Source organism: Labeo rohita, chromosome 17 (assembly GCF_022985175.1).
Source record: "Labeo rohita strain BAU-BD-2019 chromosome 17, IGBB_LRoh.1.0, whole genome shotgun sequence".
Lineage (NCBI taxonomy): Eukaryota > Metazoa > Chordata > Actinopteri > Cypriniformes > Cyprinidae > Labeo > Labeo rohita.
In genome coordinates this window covers 31,859,300-31,886,986 of record NC_066885.1, presented here as the reverse complement: position 1 = coordinate 31,886,986, position 27,687 = coordinate 31,859,300, and the positions used below count along the sequence as shown (strand labels likewise).

General features: G+C 35.4%; 3 protein-coding genes across 3 annotated transcripts in view; 2 read left to right on the top strand and 1 right to left on the bottom strand.

The window, feature by feature from the left end:
• Positions 1 to 3,986, top strand: part of vps39 (VPS39 subunit of HOPS complex) — a 37,090-nt gene extending 33,104 nt beyond the window's left edge. The window contains exon 24 of the mRNA XM_051133239.1: positions 2,473 to 3,986. Within this exon, the coding sequence (XP_050989196.1) occupies positions 2,473 to 2,551 (79 nt within the window). The 3' untranslated portion in view covers positions 2,552 to 3,986. The remainder of the gene's footprint in view (positions 1 to 2,472) is intronic.
• nol10 (nucleolar protein 10) overlaps positions 1 to 27,687 on the bottom strand; it is a 327,975-nt gene that overhangs the window by 107,331 nt on the left and 192,957 nt on the right. The gene's annotated exons all lie outside the window — the stretch shown is intronic.
• galnt16 (UDP-N-acetyl-alpha-D-galactosamine:polypeptide N-acetylgalactosaminyltransferase 16) overlaps positions 11,886 to 27,687 on the top strand; it is a 56,837-nt gene continuing 41,035 nt past the window's right edge. The window contains exons 1-3 of the mRNA XM_051133237.1: positions 11,886 to 12,199; positions 22,425 to 22,606; positions 22,837 to 22,935. Of these exons, the coding sequence (XP_050989194.1) occupies positions 12,017 to 12,199; positions 22,425 to 22,606; positions 22,837 to 22,935 (464 nt within the window). The 5' untranslated portion in view covers positions 11,886 to 12,016. The remainder of the gene's footprint in view (positions 12,200 to 22,424; positions 22,607 to 22,836; positions 22,936 to 27,687) is intronic.

Genomic DNA, 27,687 nt, shown 5'->3' with positions numbered 1-27,687 from the left:
TTACAAACATTAAAAACATGATAGTTCCATTGATTATAAGAAACATTTAGGTTTTTATAAAGGCTCACATATCTATTTTTGTGATGTAGCCTAACATTTGGTTGCTAGTACTTCACTTGTGTGCAAAATATTCACGTGAAACAGCATCACATGCACACGTTTGGAATAGCACACGGTGGTGTGGTGGTCATGCTGGCCGATACAGCCCTACCTAACTGAGTCATGATTTTGTTTTTACTTCAGTTTATGAAAACTTAATTTCAGAGCTTGATGGTTCAATTCAAAGCTTGTAAGTCTTTATTAAAGAATGCCTATGGAGAACTAAGTTTCAAAAACATGAAAACCAAGCTGCTGAAGACGTGAGCCGTTGCATTCAAAACAGGGCTTGAAAACGGGGAAAAAAATTCAGTCGCTTCACTCCGAGCAGAATCGATATTTTAACGTTTCTGTTCCTGTGTTCCTCTGTATTATTATCGTTCTGAAACCGGTTTGAGTAGAAAGAATACCAATTAATAACATTATTAAAAAAATGCCTGTAATAATAATAATAATAAAGTGCAGTGTTTTCTTTACTCAAAAAGAAAAAGAAACAGGAAGAGCAGGAAATGTAGCCTACAAAACAAAAGAAAAATCTGTTAATGCTTTAAAGACATTAAATTAATTTTTAAAAGATATCGTATAAAATTGCATTTTGAGATGGAAAAGAACATAAGTTGTGTAGGCTCATGTCGCATTTTGTTTTTACTTTTAGAAATAATGGAGGCTAAAATGCCAGAGAAGCAAAATGTTTACAAACATTATAAACACAGTTATTAGTTTCCTTCTCTCCACAACAAATCACAAAGTTAAAGGAGAAGTCCACTTCCAGAACAACAATTTACAGATAATGTGTTAATGCAGATAATCTAGCATTATTTTCATTAAAAAAATACAATTTAAATACTATTTAATCTCAAATGTTCGTCTTGTCTTACTCTGCCTGAACTCTGTGTATTCTGGCTCAAGACAGTTAGGGTATGTTAAAAAACTCCCATCGTATTTTCTCCCTCAACTTCAAGAATTACTTCAAAATCATCCTACATCGCTGCTGAAGTACCGACCCAGTGTTTGCAAAGTGAACATGCAAAGAAGATCAAACACCCCTAACAAAAAAGGTAAAACAGCTATATAGGACGATTCTGAAGTTTAGGGAGAAAATACGATCGACATACCCTGACTGTCTTGAGCCAGAATACACAGAGTTCAGTGAGATCAAGACAAGACGAGCATTTGACATTAAAAGGTATATAAATTATATTATTTTTATGAAAATAACCAATTGTTTTGCTAGATAAGACCCTTCTTCCTCGGCTTTGATCGTTTGAAGCCACATTTAAACTGCATTTTCAAAAAACATAATTTCTTTACGACTGAAGACAGAAAGACATAAACATCTTGGATGACAAGGGGGTGAGAACATTATCTGTAAACTGTTGTTCTGGAAGTGGACTTCTCCTTTAAGGTTATGCATTTAGGCTATAAAAATGTCAATTCAAAAAACAAATTAATTTGTGGTGATGCCTACCTCTTTCATTCAGCACAAATCCAAATGTTTCCATATTCGCAACATATCCGGATGCTAAAATATTATTTATTATGTAATGGGCTTTGTACTTCACTCGCATCAACGTAAACCGTCATCCTTCACATCGGCTGCTTCAGCAAAGTGAGGTGGTGGTCACGCTGTATGCAACAGATTGTACAACGGAGCAGTGTCTTTTTATATGTTTCTGTATTTTAATTTGATAATGAACAGGCAAAAATATGTTGTGTCTGTCATACCAACACTGGTAGGTCATACAGATGAGAGCAAGACAGTCAAAACTGTCAAGCTTTTGCTAAATAGAGAAAACTAGCATACTTTCAGCTGTCTCGTGAACTTTGGATTGTGTCACAATAAACCGAAACTCAGCAGATTTTTTTTCATTCATTTTGACAATCTGTCTATATAAGACTATAGTTTTGTTCTGTTCACAGAAGTGCTGTAGGTGCGTGTGATCTGTTGAATTAATCTTACACCAGCCTTGGATACACTCTAACACCGATGCATTGTCGGCGCAATGGTGACTTACCTATGACAAGCTCACAGCTAAGCGCGGGTATTCCATTCACTGGATGCGTCAGCTCACATTTGCATAGGCCGTACTACTTAAATTTGTGATTGGACAACAAATTTCAGATATTAAATGGAATGATAAAATAACGTTATTAAGCGGTTAATGTCTATTTCAAATTTTCGATTCTGTTCGGAACTGAAAAATTTATTTAGTCCTTTTTAGTATTTTAGTATTTAGTATTTTCCTGTCAAAATTTCGTTCGTTTCCGTTTTTTTTTCATTCCTTGAATCGGTTCAGAGCCCTGATTTAAAATGATTCACTGTTTGAGGGATGTGCTGTATGAATATTTATATTTTGGTGTCCTCTTTGCGTCCAGTGCCTTTGCCAGGTATCCAAACGGTGTGGTGGTTCACTACTTCTGTTGTAAAGATCGCAACGTGTGTCCAGCAGAGTAGTGAAACCTGCAGGCTGGAGATGCCAAAAACGGCGAACACGGAGAGCTCAGCAAACGTGACACATCTGTGTGAAAACGCCAGACTGACGCGCCGCCCAAGGAAATGCCAATCTCCCTCTCTGTCTCTCTCTCACTCTTTCCAGGGGAATGGCAAAGCCGACACATCTGTCTGATGAAATTAATCAACTCCAAGGTAAAAAAACAAAAAAAACTAAACAAAAAAAAACTATGGTGACAGTGAGGCTAAATTTAGATTTATAAAGTGTATTACTATGGAAGCTTTGCCTAAATGCACAGCACAGACCCTGGCGTCTCTCTTTCCCCCGAGAAGTGCTTATTCCCTCACGACCCACCTTTTCTTCTTCGCGTACAGTGCACCTTTTCATCCAGCGTGACGCTTTGTCCGACGCCTTTAGTGGAAAGTAAAGGCCTGTGTTTGTGTGCACCTTCAGGTGCTCAGGACTGTTATTCTGAGCTGCTCTGCTTCACTCTGTTAGCTTGAGATGAAATCAGACTCCAGATAAAAACCTTAATGTGGCCCCTCTACAGAAAGGCCAGCACTGGCATACACCCTGCAGGAGAAACAAGTGGATCATTTACAGTCAGATACTGGTTGCCAGCCACTTACTGTAATTTAATTGCAAGTTATTTAGTGTAATCAAAGAATATAGAAAAATACTGTGTTGTCAGTAATGCTGTAGTTCACCAAATGCATTTACCAGTACAATCTGATAAATTACTGTATTATTTAAAAATACAGTATTTTCCTGTATTCTGAAATAATTAAATTACTTTCACTTCCTGGCAAATTCTGGCGTACCAGTATTTCAAGGAGAAGTCCACTTCCAGAACAACAATTTACAGATAATGTACTCACCCTCTTGTCATCCAAGATGTTCATGTGTTTCTTTCTTCAGTCGTAAAGAAATTGTGTTTTTTGAGGAAAACATTTCGGGATTTTTCTCCATATAATGGACTGATATGGTGCCCTGATTTTGAACTTCCAAAATGCAGTTTAAATGCGGCTTCAAACGATCCGAAATGTGGTTGTAAATGATCCCAGCTGAGGAAAAGGGTCTTATCTAGCGAAACGATCGGTTATTTTCATTAAAATAATACAATTTATATACTTTTTAATGTCAAATGCTCGTCTTGTCTTACTCTTCCTGACCTCATCTTATCAAAATCATCTTATATCAAATTTTTTCTTTTTTTTTTTGTTAAGGATATTTGATCTTCTTTGCATGTTCACTTCTTTGCATGTTCACTTCTGCAGCGATGTAGGATGATTTTGAAATGATTTTTGAGTTTCTCGACAACCCTAACTGTCTTGAGGCAGAATACACAGAGTTCAAGGAGAGTAAGACAAGACCAGTGTTTGATATGAAAAAGTATTTAAATTGTATTATTTTAATGAAAATAACCGATCATTTCACTAGATAAGACCCTTCTTCCTCGGCTGAGATCATTTACAACTGCATTTGGGATCATTTGAAGCCGCATTTAAACTGCATTTTGGAAGTTCAAAATCGGGGCACCATATCAGTCCATTATATGGAGAAAAACCCTGCAATGTTTTCCTCAAAAAACACAACTTCTTTACGACTGAAGAAAGAAAGACATGGACATCTTGGATGACAGGGGGTGAGTACATTATCTGTAAATTGTTGTTCTGGAAGTGGACTTCTCCTTTAAATGTCAATTTCACAGTGTTTTTCTGCTATGGGCTGTCAGATGGAAGGACGAATGCTTCCTCTAGTTTCAAAGATAACTTGTTTACGGCTAAGTCTGGATGTGTAGTTTTTTAACAAAGGCATTGTGTCTAATGTTTCTAGTGGTTTGGGTTGTATGAGGGTTTTGGAGAGCGGAGCGGTATCTCTACAATCACTGTAGCATGCCACTTTTTCTCTTTTGGATACTTGAGTGGCTTTAATTTATTATTAACACGCTGTCTTTACTGTCAGGAATGTTTCACCTATGTGTGCGGTTGTGTTGCCCAAACGGGCACCAATATTTTTCTGGCTTCCTGTCACATCTGTCCAGTTAACACTGTTGTAAGATGCTTGTGCTTTCAGTTAACTGTAAACCATGACCTGAACTGTTGCTCAAACAAAGGCATCATCACTTACATCGAACAGTTATAACATGCCTGTAATGTATTGGTTGATACAGAGGTGAATGTATAGATTGTATATTAAATCTGAAGTGGAAGACAGATCTAATAAACATGCATCGTCTCTTATGCGTGGTGTGATTTGTTTGAACTGTAAGAGAAATCCTGTAGGATGAACCTGAGCACCAGAGGCCAGAATATCATAAAGACCTGAAGATGGACCTGCAAGTAAACTTAAAGAAACATGCAAAAAAAACACCTAAGCATCTGTCAAGAAATCTGCAAATGCATAGCCAATTTTCCCTTTGATTTTATGTAGTATTATTTTAACAACATTGAGATCCTTTTATAATTTTTATTAAAGGAGAAGTTCACTTCCAGAACAAAAATTTACAGATAGTGTACTTACCCCCATGTCATCAAAGATGTTCATGTCTTTCTTTCTTCAGTCGTAAAGAAGTTGTTTTTTTTTTTGCTGTTTTTTTTTTTTTTTTTTTGAGGAAAACATTTCAGGATTTTTCTCCATATAATGGACTGAAATGGTGCCCCGATTTTAACTTCCAAAATGCAGTTTAAATGTGGCTTCAAATAATCCCAAATTCGATTTTTAAATGATCCCAGCCGAGAAAGAAGGGTCTTACCAACAAAAAAGGTAAAACAGCGATATAGGATGATTTTGAAGTTGAGGGAGAACATGAGATGGGAGTTTTTCGACATACCCTAACTGTCATGAACCGGAACAAAAACAGAGTTCAGGGAGAGCGAGACAAGATGAGCGTTTGACATTAAAAAGTATATAAATTGTATTACTTTTTATGAAAATAACCAATAGTTTCGCTAAATAAGACCCTTCATCCTTGGCTGGGATCGTTTACAACCGCATTTGGGATCGTTTGAAGCCGCATTTAAACTGCATTTTGGAAGTTCAAACTCGGGGCACCATATCAGTCCATTATATGGAGAAAAATGCTGAAATGTTTTCCTCAAAAAACATAATTTCTTTACGACTGAAGAAAGAAAGACATGAACATCTTGGATGACAAGAGGGTGAGTACATTATATGTGAATTTTTGTTCTGGAAGTAGACTTCTCCTTTAAGAAAGGGACAAGAAAGAATGAAAATATGCGTACAAATACAAGATGTTTATTTTCTAATAATTTAACATTTTTTGATATTTAACATTTTTCTTTTATATTTTCTGTTTCCATTAATTGTTTTCCAAAGTTTTCATTCAAAAAAATTTTTTTGTTTTGTTTTGTTTTTTTGTTTAGCCTTTTGTTGTTTAAGTACATAAAATTAATGAAAATGAGCTGAAATAAAATAAGTAACTACATTTTTGTGGATTTTCAGTTTTCATTTTAATTAAGGTTTTAGCCATTTTGTCATTTTTAAGGAATTTTTTTTAGATTTCTATGCGATTTATTCATTTTTATTTCAGTTTTAGTTTGTTAGAACATCAAAGTTAAATAAAAAAAAGAAACATTTTGCCTTCGCAACCAGCTAAATGAATGTTTTGTTTTTTTTTTTTTACATTTATTTACTTTTTAAGCTGTAGTTTACTATAATAGCCCCGATGTCACACGCTAAGCTCAAAAGCTAGCGCAACAAGCTAACAAAACAACAGCAGCTAGAGCATCAGAACCAGCACATGCTACAAAATAGATACTGCGAGCCTCTGCTTCCTCCAAGATCCTGCTAAAGCCTCATCATTCTGCGAGAGATTCTGCTACATTACATGAGTCACACTGAGGAGAAGCCCATCATCTCACACCAAACCTCCTGAATAAACCTTGGCAGATAGGTGCTAAATCTCGCTTATTTGAAATACTAAAGAACGTGAACTTTTGATTGCACCAACAAATCCACTCTCAGTGTTTATTGTGTTTGGAGGCTGCTACTTGCAAGAATGTTATCCACTGAAAGTCCACTGCCAGCAGATATAATACTAGGATACTGTGGAGCTGATTCTAGTCAGAAGCTGTAAAAACACTGTAGACTTACAGTCAAGGGTGACTTTTTGATTGTCACTGTGCTGTACTTTTGACAGTAAAACACTTAAAATTGCTACATTAAAATCATGTTAAATGAACAGTTTTTTGACATGAAAATGCATACATAGTATATTATAAAAAGCTAATAAATGTTAATTAAATTGAATTGAACAATGAAAAGCTATAAACGGACATTCCCAGAACTGCCAGCGTGACAGTCCATATTTGATGGTCTTTCAGTGAAATACCCATTTATCCTTATTTATTTATTTTTTTCCTGATCAGTTATATGCATAAAGGTTTTATGTTGCAACTTGCCCTGTTAAAGTAATGTTTATTGCGTTATTTCATTGTGTATATGACACCATGCACTGTATATTAGTATTACCCATATATTAGTGTACTTCAGCTTGTGGAAAAGTTACTTGTGAGGAACGTTTTATAGTTACTGATTTTAGTAATTTGTTATATGTGACACTGAACAACAAAACTAATCTTAAGTAGCATGGATATAATTTATACCAATAGCCAAAAAATACATTATATGGGTCAAAATTATCGATTTTTCTTTTATGCCAGAAATCATTAGGATATTAAGTAAAGATCATATTCTGTGAAGATATTTTGTAAATTTCCTACCGTAAATATATATGAACTTAATTTTTGATTAGTAATATGTAATATGCATTGCTAAGAACTTCATTTTGGACAACTTTAAAGGTGATTTTCTCAATATTTAGATTTTTTGCACCGTCAGGTGTATCTCGGCCAAGTATTGTCCCATCATAATAAACCGTACTTCAATGGGAAGTTTTTTTAATTCAGTTTTAAGGTGATGTATAAATCTAATTTTTAACAAATTGACCCTTATGACTGATTTTATGGTCCAGGATCACATATTAGCATTATTTCTGTTGATGTACAGTTAATGTACCCTCTTTTCTTTTTTTACCAGAAATTTAATTTCAATCCATAAAATTAATGGTTAAGACAGGAATTTCTGTACGCTTGAGCAAGCAGAAGAGACAGGGAGAAAGAAAAGGAGATGTTTGTCCGCTAAAACAAGGGTTTTGGCAGCAGGCTTGTGAATGCCAGCTGTGGCTCTGAGAGGGATTAGGTGGTTCATGTGCTTCATTCGCTTCATTCTGGAGACTCCCAGATCAGGTGGGTCTTGTTTATCCTTTTAGCTTCTCGAGGAGTGGGAGAACAGTGGAGGAAATCACAGATGTTACACTTGTCAATACATTTCAATTGGCCTTCTGCACAGAGCTGAGCTCCAGCAGACTCACAACATCACGTAAAAAATCTTTTCTGAAATAATCAATATTGCAACTGCATGTAAAAGTCTAATCTAGCTAGCATTTTAAACACATGGTTTGAGTTCTGGGTTTTAATCGAGTCATACAGCATTAGTTGTGCTTAAATACAACATTTTAACTGGTTGCAGCACAGGATGCTGATGTGGAAAAATCATTTTTCCATCGTTTTAATTTGTCGTTTGTCTACTTTTTCTGTCATTTTTAGAATTAGTGCAATCCCATTTAAAGGTTTCCGTGACTCAAATGCCTAGCTGTTTTCTCTCAGATATCAGTATATTGGATGAGACACACATCGTTTTTACTTTTCTTGCCTTTTTAATATTATGCAATGTTAATTTAAGCTGGAAAACAGCTGTGGCACATCAACAGAGCTGTTGATGGGCTGGAATGATCTCATGTGAGAGAAGAAACCCGTCTCGGAGTGCCAGAGCAGCTGTTTGGAGTTTGATCCTGCTGATGTGCAACAACCTGTAACCTGCACTGCCAGCCTGATTCAGATTCGGAGTTTCCTGTAAAATGAAAGGATCGTTATTCAGGTTATTGAAGTTAACAGCATGACCACTGCGTTCAGTCTGGAGAACAAAACACTAATGAGCTGCTGGAGGAAAGAACTTATCATGTTATGATGTGATGTTCTACAGAATAGAATTGAACAGATGATGGAAGTAGTGAATATTACTGTAAGTATTAGAAGGGATTATTCACTGTAAAAAAATAAAAAACAATTTGTTGAGTCAGCTTAAAATAATTTGTTACCCTGCTGCCTTAAAATTTTAAGTTCAGTCGACTAAAATAAGTTTAGTCAACTTGAAATGTTAAGTTGTACTAAGTAACAACTTAGATATTTGTGTTTGCTAAACTTAACAGATGGGTAAGTAACCCAGCTGCCTTAAAATTTTAAGTTGATTCAAATCAAATATCTAAGTTGTCACTTAGATATAATTTAACATTTCAAGTTGAATAAACTGTTTTTGAGTTTACTGAAGTTAAAATTTTAAGGAAGCCAGGTTACAAATTATTTTAAGTTGACACAACAAATTGTTTTTTAAAGTGTTGGCTTTTTTTAGTTTTTGGTTCTATACAGTTTAGTATATTTGCATATTATTATTTTTAAAATGAAATTAACACTTTTTTTAGTAATGACACATTAAATTGATAAAAAGTTAAAGAAAAGACATTAATAATGTTACAAAAGATTTCTGCTTCAAATAAATGATGTTCTAACCATCAAGGAATCCTAAAAAAAGAATGTAGTTTCCACAAAAACATGAAGCAGCACAACTGTTTTCAACATTGATAATAGTCAGAAATGTTTTGTGAGCAGCAAATCAGCATATTAGGATGATTTCTGAAGGATCATGTGACGCTGAAGACTGGAGTAATGATGCTAAAAATTCAGCTTTGATCACAGAAATAAATTAAAATATTAAACATATTACATATTAAAATAGAAAATGTTTTTTTTTAAATGTTATAATATTTCATATTACTGCATTCTTCACAAAAATTCTGCCTTGATGACAACATTTAATTGAAACATTTAAAATTCTTGAATGTTATTTGAACATTCTTGCTTATCTGTTAAGCATTGTATATTGTTTATTAATGTCATTAATATTCATTTATACAGGGTGATGTATAGGTGCATCTCAATAAAATAGAATGTCGTGGAAAAGTTCATTTATTTCAGTAATTCAACTCAAACTGTGAAACTCGTGTATTAAATAAATTCAGTGCACACAGACTGAAGTAGTTTAAGTCTTTGGTTCTTTTAAATGTGATGATTTTGGTTCACATTTAACAAAAATCCACCACAATAAAAAACACATTTTTAGTGAATTGTTGACGTTCTGGAAAGTATATTCATTTACTGTATATGTACTCAATACCTGGTAGGGGCTCCTTTTGCTTTAATTACTGCCTCAATTTGGCGTGGCATGGAGGTGATCAGTCTGTGGCACTGTTGAGGTGGTATGGATGCCCAGGTTTCTTTGACAGTGGCCTTCAGCTCATCTGCATTTTTTGGTCTCTTGTTTCTCATTTTCCTCTTGACAATACCCCATAGATTCTCTATGGGGTTCAGGTCTGGTGAGTTTGCTGGCCAGTCAAGCACACAAACACCATGGTCATTTAACCAACTTTTGGTGCTTTTGGCAGTGTGGGCAGGTGCCAAATCCTGCTGGAAAATGAAATCAGCATCTTTAAAAAGCTGGTCAGCAGAAGGAAGCATGAAGTGCTCTAAAATTTCTTGGTAAATGGGTGCAGTGACTTTGGTTTTCCAAAAACACAGTGGACCAACACCAGCAGATGACACTGCACCCCAAATCATCACAGACCATGGAAACTTAACACTGGACTTCAAGCTTCTCCACCCTTCCTCCAGACTCTAGGACCTTGGTTTCCAAATGAAATACAAAACTTGCTCTCATCTGAAAAGAGGACTCTGGACCACTGGGAACAGTCCATTTCTTCTTCTCCTTAGCCCAGGTAAGACGCCTCTGACGTTGTCTGTGGTACAGGAGTGGCTTAACAAGAGGAATACGACAACTGTAGCCAAATTCCTTGACATGTCTGTGTGTGGTGGCTCTTGATGCCTTGACCCCAGCCTCAGTCCATTCCTTGTGAAGTTCACCCAAATTCTTGAATCGATTTTGCTTGACAAGCCTCTGAAGGCTGCGGTTCTCTTGGCTGGTTGTGCATCTTTTTCTTCCACACTTTTTCCTTTCACTCAACTTTCTGTTAACATGCTTGCATACAGCACTCTGGGAACAGCCAGCTTCTTTGGCAATGAATGTTTGTGGCTTATCCTCCTTGTGAAGGGTGTCAGTGATTGTCTTCTGGACAACTGTCAGATCAGCAGTCTTCCCCATGATTGTGTAGCCTAGTGAACCAAATTGAGAGACCATTTTGAAGGCTCAGGAAACCTTTGCAGGTGTTTTGAGTTGATTAGCTGATTGGCATGTCACCATATTCTAATTTGTTGAGACAGTGAATTAGTGGGTTTTTGAAAAACCAAAAAAGAGCCAAGACTTAAACTACTTCAGTCTGTGTGCACTGAATTTACTGAATACATGCGTTTCACAATTTGAGTTGAATTACTGAAATAAATGAACTTTTCCACGACATTCTAATTTACTGAGATGCACCTGTATATAACTTAACAAAATGAACATGGTATGACGTTAAATAATTCAGTAGTTTTAGAATATGTTACAAATATAATTTTATCAATAACTACAATATCTTAAATGACTCTACCGTCCTAGTCCCCTTCTGACTGATATCTTTAGCTAATTTGCAACACTACTTACATGACCCATTAGTATGTCTTTACATTTTAGTCTGTTTCACACAAATCACGGTTTTAGATTGTATTCGAACATTTTGGCAACCAGCATACAAAACTAAAAAAATAATATAAAATAAAGCAGCTCATGTGCTAAAAAAGAAAAAAAAAATCATGATGATAGGCTTATCCACGTTTTTCTTTCTGCAATAGTGGGCGTGGCCATTTGTAAATGTTATGGGTCTGGCTTCGGGTCTGGTCCATGTACAGCTATTTTTAGCTGTAAAAACTCGTTTTGCTGCTTACCAGCAAACTGGTGTATTTTTTTTTATATTATTATATTATTTTAATTGATTATCTTAATTATGAGCACAGTGGTTTGTGGTGCAAACAGCTTTACTGTTTACTGCACGTTATTCTTCTCTACATTTCCCTAGCAGATAATATACCGGAAGTCTCACCCATAGAAAGAAAAAGGTGGATATTTACATATCGCAAAAACACTTTTGTTTGTTTTCAATAACAGTAGTGTCGCACTGATGATCTATGGAATCACTTTCACTAGTGATGTGTGAGGAGAAGCGGGCTCTAGGACCTGCGCAAAACCCGCCACAGAGCCGCTCACAGATCAGCGCAGCTCCAGTCTAGAGAGAGAGCGAGAGAGAGGCTGTTCACTGCGTACGGCTTCATCATCATCATCATCACCGACAACACATTACACACACGGAGCGGGTCGCCAGGCGCTCAGAGCCGCTCATGATGCGCAGGATTCGGGCCAACGCCATCCTCATCCTCACCGTGGCCTGGATCCTCGGCACCTTCTATTACCTGTGGCAGGACAGCAAACCATCCTCCTCAACATCGTCGGGCTCCCAGCTAAAGAACCACGGGCAGAAATCGTCCTCCGGGAGGCTGGAGGAGCGCACTCTTCCTCTGATCGTGAGTGATGATGATAATGGGCTGCAGGGGGCTGCGGGGCTGCATGCTGATCACTGCTGTAATGCATACGATTATCAGTGCTTCTGTTATAATGGGCTATGCGCTGATATATGGAGCCTGTGTGTGTGTGTTTGTGTGTGTCAGCGTGATGTCAGGTGCATGTAAGAGGCTTTTCCTTAATCCAGATGCAGGTGTGTGTGTGTGATCCATGTGTTGCCTTTGTTAGGATTTAACCTACTATAAACTATTCCGGCTATCAGTAACATCCTGTGTCTCTCATCAGTGATCCAATAGAAATGTAATTAGTCATTTATTATGGATTCACATTGGGATTTAATTTGGAACAGATTCTAATGATTTTTTTTATTATTATTATAGATGACAAGATTAAAAAAACTAGATATTTTAGAACATGTAATTAACAGTATTTAGATTACTGGGGGAAATGTTCAAACTTAACTCTGTACAGGCACAGCCTGACATGAAATAATAGTCAGAAAAAGGTTTTGAAATGAAACAGTTAAAACCTTAAGAAAAAAGGTTTTTTTTTTAGTTTCATATTTAATACATTAGGCTCATATAATATGATATAGTGAGAATATTAAGGAAAAAACAGCTAATTTTATTCAGAAGCACAAACTGAGCAAAAATGTGCAATTTGATGCAGGCGCAGATATTTATATGACTGAAAAGTGAGATGAAATTCTGATAACTTGTATTTTAAAATAGGTAGAGATTTACAACAGTACAGCAGATACTGACCCTCCAATAATGTCTTAGTAAAATGAAATTTAAATGCTTAGTTTACTGATTAAAACACTAGGTATATTAGGCAATGCACTACAACTATGATTGAAAGATGAACAAATAAATGTTCGTCAAAAGCCTGATGATCATATTTAAGACTCACTGATTTTTCTGAAAATGAGGTCTGGATAATCAAGTAAAGCTAAGTTGTTTCAGTCCAGTAAGCGTTCATCTTAAAATATTACTAACAATATCAAAGGCATTCTTACATTTGTTCTTACAAACAATTGCACTAAAATACCTTTTACTTGCTATTAAAATCTAAACTATTAATCTGATGACAGAAGGCACGTACTAGAACAACAGGTTTTGTTCATGTTGGTCATTTAGAGGCCTTAGAAATTTGTGTATCAAACAGGACACAGAAGGATATGTATAGGGTTAATTAATTAATATAAAACACTACTAAATCCAACTTATGATACAACCAGTGTTGATATTGTTGAGACAGATCTGCTTCTAATATATTCATTTTCAAATGCGTAACTCAGATTCATCCTGACATGAGTTTTATAAACTAGGGTGATTGAGTCGAATCATTGTGGGATATCTGTAGATGTTTTGCAGGCGATATGAGTCATCTGTGCTCTACAGCTGTTTGTTGTTTGTTTTGCTCTTCACAGTTTGACTCCACATTCGTCAGGTAGAGAGCAAACACTCTCGTTTTTACTTCTCAGATGTCTGCTGCCTTCCAAAAAGAATGCGTAATATGCAAAGTTTTGTGATTTTTATTCAAATGATTATGCAGAAATATCACACAATCAATGCATGCATGTGAGTGCTTGAAAAACACAGAATAAAGATCAAACATCAGGAGAGGCAGTCCTGCATCCCTGAACTGTGTCCTGAGCTCCATGGCAACAGAGCATCACTCAGTAAAGCACAGGAGACACGTGACGCCACCAGTGTCACCAAAAACACATCGCTATGTGTTTATCAAAGCTCTCTATTTAAACCTGTTATCCTGGAGCCTTGGACACAATGATCTACAGCAGACAATATGATGGATTTATCTTAAAGGGGTCATCGGATGCAATTTTCACTTTTTCATGTTGTTTGAACATTAATGTGTGTTGGCAGTGTATGTACAAATCTACACTACAATGATAAAAATCCATGCAGTGGTTTTTAATTAATCTGTAAAAATAGTATCCCCTTTTTCAAATCGAGTCGTTCTCAGATGCCTGGAGGCCACTCCCACGATAGTTGATTGACATGAGCTCTTACCTCAGACCAGCCTGTCACAGTCCAGTAACTTTCCATGTTTCGATGCCGGAGCAGGGATGTAAGTTAGACAAGAATATCTCCAATTGAGAGATTGAGGTGTTGTGTTGCTAAATGTGATAATGAACACAGTGGTCATCATTTACTTTCGACATCTGAGCCGCTGAAGATGCAGTATATTACAATTGTTTGTGAATGGAATGCACCTCCTGATCTACATATATTCGTCTATGTTCGCGCAAATCATTCACGATCCAGCTTCGCTTACAGCAGAAGTGTGTATAAGCGTTTTTTCTATGAATCTTTGCGATCGCCTTTCCTTATAACGTGGTAGTTAGGAAGTTTAGCGGCTAAACGTGGCTAAATGTAGCTAAATGCAGCTAAAGTAAACAAGACCATCTTTTCACAGAGAGAAGAGAGGGGCGGGGTGAGCAGAGCTCATTTGCATTTAAAGGAACAACCCCTTAGAATGAGATGATTTTTACAGAGCTGATTTTGACAGGGTAAAAAGGGTGTTGTTTTACAAAACCATTGAGAATTTTTAATCAAAGTATATTAGAGACTTTTCATTAAGACCCTAAAGAATCATATCAACTTGTAGAAAATGGGCATCCGATGACCCCTTTAACGTGTAATTTCCTCACTGGTTTCATAATAATTACAAATCATTCTTAGGTAATATAGACTGTTCAATGGTCAGTTTCACAAACAGGGATCTCTGTATTAAAGAGCAGTGTCTAAAAGTGGTATTTAATGAATGGGATGGCTAATAATGCAGATTTATACAGTCAAACTAAAGTGTATTCAGGCACCTTCAACATTTCTCACATTATCACAGTTTATTCGCTATAGTTTAGAAAATGGTAATAGAATATGGCAAAGAACTTATCATAAAAAATGATATCTGGTGTCTGTATAATTTTTGTTTTTTTTGGTGTATTACTGATATTGGCTTATGCAATTTAATTATAGCAGCTGTGATGTACAGATATGTGCTGGAATTTGATGAAAATGTTTTTATAGACTTTACAAAAAATATTTTGAATTATTCAATATTTGGAAAATACAAACAAACAAACAAACCCTGAAACAAAAAAAGCAAAATAATGAAATGTAAATAATAATAAAAAAGGGCTGCTGTGCTTATTTGTATGGCTGCACTAATAATAATAATAATAATAATAATAATTATTATTATTATTATTATTATTATTAAAAATATACAAATTACTGAATAAACAAAACAACAAATATTACAATTATATTATTTCACTGTAAAATTAAAAATGTAATATTTAAACAAATATAATAACAATAATAATAATTATTGTTATTATTAAAAATATAAAAATAATACGGAATAAACAAAACAACAAATATTACTATTGTAATATTTCACTGTAAAATTAAAAATTGAGCATTTTGAAAATTTAATAATGAGTAATTATAATAATAACAATAATAATTTTATTTTCCATTACAATTATTTATTATACAATTTTACATTACTAATATTTAGGAAGTCCTTATTCAGTATTTAAAAATGTTGACTGACTGTAGTATGGAAGTCTGTTTCTGGCACAGGATAAAAAAAATAAATTAAGGTAATTGTGACTTTTTATCTGACAATTTAGACTTTGTTTCTTCCTGTTCTGAGATATAAGAATTGTGAGATTTAAAGTCAGAATCGCGAGATGTAAATGTATTTTTCATTCCATGGTGCAAACAAGCTTCCATAGGCTACTACAGTCAATGAATAATGGATTATTTTAAAACCTGCATTTTTAGAGCAGAGAAAATATGTAAGATGATGGTGATTCACTTAACTTTCTCACCTGAGGCTTATGTGGTGAAAACACAAGTGCTGAAAACAAGTTTCCATGCTGTTGGCTGTTGCTAGAATTTGTAGAAAGAGCTAACGCTACCATCAGTGAGTGCTGATCATCTTAAATAATGCTCAACTGTTACAGCCTTGCAGTCACATCAGTTCATTACTACTTCGCATTCATCAGTGCAGGTCTTGTCCTCATAATAGGCATTAGCTGACTGCTGTGAAGTGATAGTAATTCTCTACATTAGCTGCAGTAATCCTGCTATCCATTAGCCTGCTTTGATATCTGATCTACCCTTGTATTTGTAACTCTGCCTGTAAAATAAGATAAAATGATTGTCCGCTCTGCCATGAACCCTTTCACTCTATTAATGACAGAAATGCATTTACAAGTCCTGAAAGAAAAGGATAGCCTACATGCGCAGGGATAAATTGGGTGCTTTATCACAGCTACGCAGTAATTCAGGCTTTTTATGGACAGTGTCTCAGGAGCATTGTTGCACAACGCACTTATTTATTTGCCCTGAGTCAATAGCAGATCCTCCCTTAACCGAGGCCTTTTGCAGCGCATCAGTCTCGGCTAATATTCTTTTATGAGGGGAACAAATACTGAAATACCAGTGCAGGCATCTCTCTTTCTCGTGCTCTGTTTTGGAAAAGTAACAGATGCCCAAAGTACCACAGTGGATTTATTCGACGTGCCTTTTATGCAAAGCAGAGAAAGCAATATTTGCAAACTTTTCCCAGCATCATTTGCATGTTGCTCCCAAGCACAAACTGATTATATTAGTGCAGTTCTGCTAATGGGCTGGTCAGGTTTTGTTGTACTTGTCCATTTGATGCATGTAAACAGCCAACAGCTTGGACACACACACACAACACAAACCAGATGTCTTGTATCAGGGATGTTACTGACTCGATTGAAGGCTTGATCGCTGGCAGAGCTTGCTGTATTGTTATACAATAAAGCAAATTAGTGAGCATATTAACTTCTTTCTACAAATTACTAACAAAATCAAGCTTTCTGTAACTAAAACTAAAACCATACCATGGAAACTGATATAAAACACATTATTTAAAAAAAAACAAACATATTTATTTAGTGGCCAGTGCCACATTTCTCATTTGAATTTAGTTAAACTTGATATGTTTAAAAACTAAAACTGAAATAAAAATGTATAAAATGTATAGACATATTTAAAAAAAAACAAAAAAAAACTCTGCACTCAATGCATAAAAAATGTGCCAAACATTCCAGAAAAATGTTCTAGTTGCTGTTCATCTCCTGTTCATCAGCCTGAAAAATAGCGATAGTCGGTGTGTTGAAGCTGCGCTGATCGGGCTGTGCATCTGTTCGCTTCCACCGCAGATGAGTTCTGTCATAGCCAGTGGCATATGCATCTCATTAACTGTGTTCAGAGCTGCTGATGGAATTAAACATGAGATTGAGGACATATTTAGAGCAACCTGCAGTTTCATAGCAGAGAAAATCTGTAAGGTGATGGTGATTCACTTAGCTTTCACATCTGAGGATGTGGTAAAAGTACAAGTTACCAACTTCAGTAAAGGAAACTAAAGCACACCGGACATATTGACCACAACGCATTCACATTGTATGTCTGCAGCAGTGTATGCAGAGAAAAAAACAAACACCGGTGTGTGAATTTATTGCATTTGTTGTAGGGTGATTGCAATTGATATGAAAGCTTGTTTATGCCACTGAATAAAATGTTTTAAAAATGTGCAAGTTTTTTCTTGTGCACTGTAAAAAACAATTTGTTGAGTCAACTTAAAATAATTTGTAACCTGGCTGCCTTAAAATTTTAAGTTCAGTCAACTTAAAAAAAGTTTATTCAACTTGAAATGTTAAATTATACCAAGTGACAACTTAGATATTTGATTTGAATCAACTTAAAATTTTAAGGCAGCTGGGTACTTACCCATCTGTTAAGTTTAGCAAACACAAATATCTAAGTTGTTACTTAGTACAACTTAACATTTCAAGTTGACTAAATTTTAAGGCAGCAGGGTAACAAATTATTTTAAGCTAACTTGTGTTTTTTATTTTTTACAGTGTAATTGCAAGCTTACATCTCATAATTCTGAGAAAAAAATCAGAATTGTGAGATAAAAAAAATCAATTATCTTTTACATGTTTTTTTTTAAATTCCGTGGTGGAAACAAGTTTCCATCGATTTAAAATGTGAGTAAATGTGATTTTAAAAATTCCAGGTTTGCTGTGCTTGTTTGTAGGGCAAACTGACAAAAAAAAAAAAAAAATAAAATAAAATAAATAAAAACAATAATAATAATCATTTTGGTCACACTTTTTTTAAGGTCCAGTTTTCACTATTAACAAACCATTAACTATGGCTTTTGCCTCAATAAACTCCTAATTTGCTGGTAACTAATAGTTAGTAAGGTAATTGTTAAGTTCAGGTATTGTGTAGGGATGTAGAATATGGTCATGCAGAATAGGTGGTTCATATATACTAATAAACAGCCAATACGTTAATAATAGGCATGCTAATAAGTAACTAGTTAATAGTGAGAATTGGTCCCTATACTAAAGTACTACCATAATTTTAAATACATTTATTTATTTAAATAAATCACAGCCTTTTTGATTTGATAATTGCAATAAGAAATACTGCATTTTTAATAATAATAATTATTATCAGTGTTGGGGTTACAATATTGAGTTGCTCCCTAAAAAAGTAACTACTTTACTTTTGCGTTACTTTTTAAATGTGGGCAGGACGTGCTTGTTTGTTTTTAATATAAAAAGTCCTGTTTTTTGGCAAATGTAAAAGCCTTTTCACACCAAAAGCCTCAGGCTTTGACAAAAGTAAATTCACGTCTGTACAGTAGACTGCAGAAGAAACAAATGTCAACTCTTAAGCAATAAAAAAAAAAAAAAAAAATGTTAGATTATTTTGAGTAATTATTTCTTATTAGTATAGTTGAATTGGATCATCAAAGGTCAGCAGCAAAGACGTTGGTTAATAAAATGGGATTAAATGCATAAAGGATATTTGTATTAACATATTTAGTAATTGCAGGTTTGTGTCATATTCTGAGTTGAATTTCACTGTTTTTATTCATTTTGAGGAATACTGAATCTCTTTTTCTGAGTGAGATGAATTAATGCATGTTCACATTTATTCTAAAACTAATATCTTACTCCCGATTTCTCTCAACATGGGGAAAGGAAAGCTTTTAATCAATAATTGGGGGGAAAAGTAACTAACGTTACCTTTTGAAAAAAAGATATTTTCTTGTCAAGTAAAAAGTAATGCGTTACTTTATTAGTTACTTTGAAAAAGTAATAATATTAAGTAACTTGCGTTACTTGTAATGCGTTACCCCCAGCACTGATTATTATTAATTCTAAGTAAAAATGTAAAAATTAAACCAAGCCATATCACAAGTTCAGTTTTATGCAGCCCTAATTCTGTAAAATTAATTAAATTGTTGCTGAGGTGGGAGCACACAGACTTAGTTTACAGACTTAACAATTGAGCTTCTACCAAGACAAATAATTCAACAGCAGGTGCTATAGTAGGTCTCACACAACTCTGGCAAGTCCATCCATCAAATTGCAATAAATACTGATGCGTTCTTAGCTGTGTAGGTGTACGATACTAAAATACACAATATACTGGCAGGATGATTGTGTATTATACAGTGTGTGTTTGTGGTTTATGAACTGAGGTTTGGCAGGTCTTTGGACCACTAAGTGCATTCATAAGCATCCGCTGCTCTTTCTGAGAGTGTTTATGGAGTGTAGAGGGATTTTCACCTCTGTTTCCGCTTTCTTCTAAAATGGAGGGTGAGGTCGTTCTGAGCTAAGCCTCTCTCTTAGCGCATGAATGCTTTACGCCGTATCTCCAGTTCTCAGCTTGATTTTCAACTTCTTTTAGCTGCTTTTTTGTTCAACATGGTGGTCTTTAAAAAACTGATTCTTAAAAGAGATGTGATCATGATTATACACAAGAAAGGATCTTTCCTTTGATAGATATTTTCAAAAGATGATCTCTACTTGAACATCATCCAAAACATACATACAGTACAGACTCATGAAACTGGACTTGAAACACTGTGCATATTTCATCTTCTTGAAATTTTGGCACATAGATGTGTTTTGGCAAGGCTGTACAGATTTTGCTTACATCAGTTGTGTTAGGGGTTAGTCAGACTGACCCTGTATTGGTTTTCATGTAATTTGCCAAAAATCAGCACTTTGCAAGAAAAAAAACTTTATTGTAGCTTTTCAAAGACTAAACACTTGTCGTTTGAATCGTCCAAGTAGAATTCACAGTTTCTTCACCTAATTGAATTTCACAGTCAAAAAAATGTGTCAAAGAATGTGCTTGGTTGTTAGGTTCTTTGAGCTAAATTATTAGACTGTTTTATCACTGAAAAAAAGTGTGAGAAACCCTGTGTACTAATTACAAGTACAAATAATTGTATAATATATATATATATATATATATATATAATTGCATAATTGCATGAATTATGAAAATGGTTGCATTGTTTGACCATTTGCTAGTTTTATTTACATTTGCTGTTGATTTTATTTTCATATTTAGCAGCCAATTATCCTGTAATTTCAAAATCATCTGTTTTGTTTCTCAGTTGATTGTTACCCCTGCCATAGTTCATGTATCCAGTGTTGAAGTCTGTATGTGGAATTTTAATGTTCTTTGTCTCATGAGTATCATGTGATGAATGTGCATGTGAAACAGCAAGCGTTTCTCATAGAGCATAACTTCTACACTGTCAGACTCAGAAAATACAGAACAGTGTAAGTTAATTAGTGCAAGTTAATGAATTAACTACCATTAACTAATGGGACCTCCCTGGTGAAAAAAACAGCATATGCTGGTAGGTATGTTTTGATGCTGGAATGCTGGTTAGGTAGGTTTTGATGCTGGTTTAAGATGGTCCTTTGCTGGTTTATGCTGGTCCTTAGCTGGTTTATGCTGGTCCTTTGCTGGTTCATGCTGGTCCTTGACCAGCAACATGACCAGCAAAAACCAGCAAAGTACCAGCTTAAACCAGCATCAAAACCTACCTAACCAGCATATGCTGTTTTTTTCACCAGGGCTTATTGTAAAGTGTTACTAGAAAAACATTTAACAGCGAGCAATATATTTGTTACAGTATTTATTCATCTTTGATAATCCCCAACAAATCCCCAAGTTTGAGCTGCGATTCTTGCCTAACAAAATGCCATTAACCCTATAATACCTGACAGTATTATATTTGATGCACAAATTTCCAATGCCTAAATGATCAACATGATCACTTCGCTGTTAAACCTGTTAAACACAATCTGCTACAGCCTTTTGTTGTTTGATTGATAGTTTACACTTTTTATCAAATAAAAGGTCTTTATAATTGTACAATTGTCTACCTTCAGCTCGTGCTTTACGTGTCTTTTTGCTGTGAAATCTTTACTGATTTTTATGAAGTAAATGCAAGAATAACTTTTCTATTGTTTGTAATATTTCAAGATGAACACTGGCCTGAAGCAGCCTCGCTTTACTTCAGGGGTCACCAAACTTGTTCCTGGAGGGCCGGGGTGTCCTGCTGAGTTTACCTCCAACTTTCCTCAACACACCTGCCTGGACGTTTCAAGTATACCTGTTAAGACCTTGATTAGCTGGTTCAGGTGTGTTTGATTAGGGTTGGAGCTAAACTCTGCAGGGACACCGGCCCTCCAGGACCGGATCTGGTGACCCCTGCTTTACTTGATGGCCAAACATTATTTGAAGAGTTAATTTTCAACATTTTCAAAAGTCATGTTTTTCATTGTGCATTCCAATTAATCTCAGTCAAACTGCAGTTGGGCTATTTTGATTAAGTAAAAAATAACTAAAAAATACAGCAAACTAACACAATAAAATGCAATAACAACATGATAGCATAATAAAAAACAAAAAGGGAGTTATCTGTTTTTGCAAATAAATTCTTCATTTATCTCATTATTTCTCTCTATCATCATTGTATTGTGTTGCATTATATGTTTTTATCATAAAACCAAACATTTAGATATTATCTAGTATCTACACCAAATTGCCTGTTTTTGCTCAGTTTGGGTCTTACTATATCATACTATATGAGCCATAAACGCCTGATATATCAAATATCAATTTTTATACGTTTTGTCTAAAGGCTCAATAAATGGTTCCATTTCAAATAATTTGATTTCACTGACTATTCTTTTATATGTCATATGTAATCTGAGTGAGCGGTGTTAAGGCTCTGCAAGAGACATTTCCTGTTGAGCAGCATTACCAGCAGATAACCCAGCATGTGTGTTTGTGTGTTTGTTTGTGTGTGTGTGCCTGTCAGGTAACTCATGCACCAAAGCTGGAGCAGCAGGCTCAGCTCTTGGGCCAGTTTGATGAAAAGGCTTTTCTATCCAGTAAGCAGCTGAAGGCAGGTGAGGATCCATACAGAGAGCATGCCTTCAACCTGCAGGAGAGTGACCGACTGGGCAGCGAACGCGCTATCAGAGACACACGCCACTATCGGTAATATCTTGCTATTTTTAACATATTTTAGCTAATTTAATTAAGCACTGAGCTACCATTAGTAGTGTAGTACTCTAAATTGCATTACTCGTTTTAACATGTTTTTCCATGTGTAAATCTATTCCTTATGGCTGTATGGTGATCTACGGTAGATTTAACATTGTCCTGCCATAGTGTGCTCAGACAATAAAAGTCCTGATCCGTCCTGAATGTGTTTGCTGCATTCACAGATGTGCCTCAATGACCTTTGACCCTGACCTGCCGCCCACCAGTATCATCATCACTTTTCACAATGAGGCACGCTCCACCCTGCTGCGCACTATTAAAAGGTAACAGCCTACGCTGCATCAAACACAGAGTTTTCCAGAGCTGTACTGGACCTATTGACCACAGCGCTTACATACATGAACAGAAAAATGGTGAATAAACCCTTCTGTTACCACCAGTACATAGCGGGGAGACCCTGCATGATTCATGTTCGTTAAACAATCATTAGCCGTTAACTGACAAAATTAGAGTGTTAAATTAGATTTAAATTAGAATGAATAAGTGTATGTGACCCATTAAAAAAAAACACATTTTTTGTTTGTTTGTTTCTGTCAGTGCTCTAGTGCATCCAAATAACAGAACAAACAACAGAACATTAGGATTCATTTTTGTGAAAGGAGAAAAACAGCATAAAATGACATATATAAAAGGAATAAAACAAATAAGCCTACACAAAATATGTTTCAAAATAGTTAACACATAAACAAAACCATTAAAAATAGATGCAAAAATCAAACTTCATTTTGGTGGACGGCGCATCCTATTTCCTTTCTTTATTTTACAAAGGCACAGTATTTCCTGTAGTTTTCAGAGTGTCTATTTACACTAAGTGCAAATAGCCTGCCTTGTTGGCAGAGGCTATTTACATTAACCAGTGTGTGAATACGATAGTCAACACTACAAAAGAGAGTTGTTACAGTTTTTCTCAATTGCTTAAACGCATTTCTTGAAATTATGCCTCGCTTTTGCGAAACTCTAAACACAAATCTGTAACTTCTAACTCAATTCCCCGAACTTACTATATTCAGGTCAAAATGAAGCTCTCCACTCAAAACCACTCAACCTTGCTGAAAAAAACAAACTTTGCTCTCAGACATGACACACAAACCCTCAAAAACACACACACTACAACACAGTTTTACATACTGAGGAGATCAATTCAAAACAATACTACGAAAACTGGTAAAACTTGGAAAACAAATTCACATGATGAACACAACAAATGTATGCATTGCAAGTGTTTTAATCCTTAATTTATTGTACTGTAGAGTACAGCACAAAACAGCGAACAACAACAAAAATAATTATTCTGCCCCAGCAACCTCCTCAACATTACAGACTAAATTGGCCCTGGACAGGCAGCGGGGGTAAAATTCTCTTGCATGCCTGACCCAACCCTGGCACGCATCAACTAAAATACATAAGACTGCTTGTTTTGAAAGTGACAACATACTGTCAACTATGGTGACCCATAGTTGAAATTGGTCCTCTGCATTTAACCCATCACAAGTGCACACACAGGCACACCCAGAGCAGTGGGCAGCCATTGCTCCAGCGCCTGGGGAGCCTTGCTCAAGGGCACTTCAGTCATGGTATTGAAGGCAGAAAGAGCACTGTTTTTTCACAATCCCCACCTTCAATTCCTGCTGGTGCAGGAATCAAACCAGCGACCTTCGGGTTATAAGCCCGACTCTCTAACCATTAGGCCATTTTCTTGCCCTTCCTATTTCTCTTCCATGTTGTTGTCGTCGTCCTCCTCCTTCTTCTCCTCCTCTTCCTCTTTTACCTCCTACTCTTCGTCTTCGAAATTGCATATTACTGTGTCCGCATACTGATATTGATTGAAAAAGACCGGATAGGATTCACAGTTACACTTTTACTAGTGGTCTGACGGAAGAAAATAAAAATAAAATAAATATATATATATATCTATATATGTATCTATATATATATATATATATATCAACATAAAAAAATAAAATAAAATATAAATACATTACAAAGTCATTGTGAAATAGAAAAGAAAAAGGAAATATGGGCAAAGGTGGAAATATAAATTAGAAAGTCCACTGTCAGAATTTGTAAGTCTTGTGTTGTCCTCTGTCTATATATGCTTTCCAATTGAAGGTTCATGAGATGTTGAAATGTACCTTTGAGCTATTTCAGAGAACGGCTTCATCATTGGTTGATCTGTAGACTCCACATTAGTGAAAGTCAGTATTCACTTGAACAATTCATGGCAAATTTACAAAAAGTCTAATAGAAATGTGTAGAATATGCTTGACAGTTTATGACAACTAGATCAAAAATTTAGCATTTACTGCAAAGACATATACGATGAGCTAATGACTTGATGTTTTGAGGGGTAAGACTATAGCACAGAGAACTATATACATATAATGCAACTTGTTAAAAAAAATTAAAAACATTTTATGATGTGCACAAGTGACTAGATGATGTGGAGGTTGAACAAGTAGTTTTGAGAATTTTATTTCTGATCTGAGAAAAGCACCAAACTGTAAACTGACTTTGGCCCTTATATCTCCATCGAAGGTTCTGATTAGTGTGTGATAAATTTTGACTCCTAGTGTTTCCACTTGAGTAAATGTGTGCTAATTGAGCTCAAACTTTGCAGACTTGAGTGAACAATATTGAATGCAAGTGCTTTCTAAATGACCACATGGTGCAAGCACTGAGAAATTTAGGGATTTGTGTGTAGAGTTTTGCAGTAACAGTTCACCAAATCTGACTCATGTGTTAAAGCAGGGGAATAGTGTTTATAGTTCAGGGAAATGGGTGTGCTGTTTGAAAAATGGCATTATGGTTTTGAAATTTTAGTTCAAACGATTGGTTATAGTGTTTTAGCAATCGAGAAAAGCTGTAATTGTTAGCTCCAGTGGTGCAGAGGATTCACAGTGTTTGTTCTACTTTTTTCAACACGATTGACCCAGGTTCGAATCCGCCTTCTGACAAACTTTTTTTCTCTTTTTTAAATCTCATTTCATATCGGAAAGGTATTTATTTTCAATAAAAATGAAGGAAATAACTGAAAATAAAATTGAAAATAAAGTATCAGTTAGGGTTAGGGTAGGTGTAGGGAGGGCTTATTGTCCCAATAAGGCAGCATCCATTTAATAAATTGAATTAAAACTATAATTTACACTCAGTATGTAGTTACTGCATACTGTTTTAATGTACTACAATATTGAGGTGCAGATAATTGTCTATTTGTAATAAGTATTATAAATAGCAGAAAATCCTGAAATATTTTAACAGTGAAGACAATAGAACTCATTGTTATTTGCATTTAGTGTAAATAGCAACTAACATATTTTCACTTAGTGTAAATAGCATCTATCTGCCTTTAGTTTATATGTGGAGCAGAGCTCATTTGCATTTAAAGGAACAATCCATCAGAATGGGTTGATTTTTGCAGAGCTAATTTTGACAAGGTAAAAAGGGTGTTGTTTTACACAACCATTGAGAATTTTTAACCAAAGTTTTTATAGACTTTTCATTTAAGACCCTAAAGAATCATATCAACTTGTGAAAAATGGGCATCCGATGACCCCTTTAAGACTTACTTTTAGCGTTTTGGCTTTTACTTTGATAGGATAGTAGAGTAATGACAGGAAGCGAAGTGAGAGAGAGATAGGGGGACGGGATTGGGAAAGGTATGTCGGCACACTGCCCACGAGGCTATCGGCTCAGACTCTAGAACTTTTTTCACTATAATGTTTATGGGTAGCTTGAAGGTAAAACATTGTCATGAATTAATCGTATTACCATTTGTAAAAGACAAATGCATTGTTTTATACAGATAGCAAAAATAAACAATAGTAGATGGCATGGCACTTGTACACACTGATTTGATTATGCAGTGAGGGGCCCTGCCTTCATTCATGCAGGGGAGCCTACACAATTTGCGCTGCACCAATGAAGAACCTGCAACTGTTACCTTAAAGAGCTGTTTCTGATTTAACCCAAATTCAATGATCTTTGGCTTGATTACAACTTTACAATAAATTACAATAATATAGCTGTTTTCAGTTTTAGGTTACCATTTCTTTTCAGTGTAGCTCAACTTTTTAGTGTAAAGTTTTTAAAGGTTTAAAGACCAGATTTACTAACAGTTTGCGTCAGTGCAAACCCTCTTTTGAAGGTAAAAACTACTCAGGATTTACTAAAGAAACATTAGGGATGAAAAGGAGTGGATACAGTCATTTTTGCAGCCATATTGCATATGCATTTGTAGGAGTTTTCCTTTCAGACACAAAATTTATGGGAGGAGTGTATTCAAATGAATCATGCTAGGTGATTTACTGACGTTTGTGGAAATCAATTTACTGGTATTTGTGCCATTATTTAATATTAAAAAAAAAAGACCTTAACCCACCTTGCACATGTGTAGATTACACACATCTGATTTATCATCAGCTTGTTTGTGACCCTGTGCAACTTTGCAGTGCTCTTGTTAGATTGTATTGGTCTTTAAGAAAATGACCGCTTTTGTGTTTTAATTTGTGCGTTGTCAGTAGATCACCCGCAGAACTTTCCAGTCCCCTCTGTGCTTTTATGGGTTTGTTTTCTCATGTGAATTTGCCCTGTTTAGTAAATCTGGCCCTAAATGTCACAATGTCCTGTTTGTGTGGTGATAGTGTGGTGATTGTCACGCCCATGGACTGTTTTGTTGTGTTTTCCCTTCCCATGTGCTCTGTGTCCTAGTTTCTGTCTCAATAGTCATTCGTCTCGCCTGTTTTCCTCCCAAATACCTAATTACCCCATGTATTTAAGTCCTGTTCCTTCCATTCTGTCTCTGTCGGGTCTACTCGTTGTTTACGTATGTCCCCTCAAACCTTTGTTGTGTTTATCGATTTAAAAGACTATTGACGTTTATTCGTGTTCCAATGCGTTTCTCCTGACAGCGTACTCTGACAGTCATAGTGTACTGTAAGTATTTTAGATTGGCATGTTGAAGGATGTCATGAGGATGAAGTTTCAGACTAAAATGTTGACGTTAAGTTGCAGTAAAT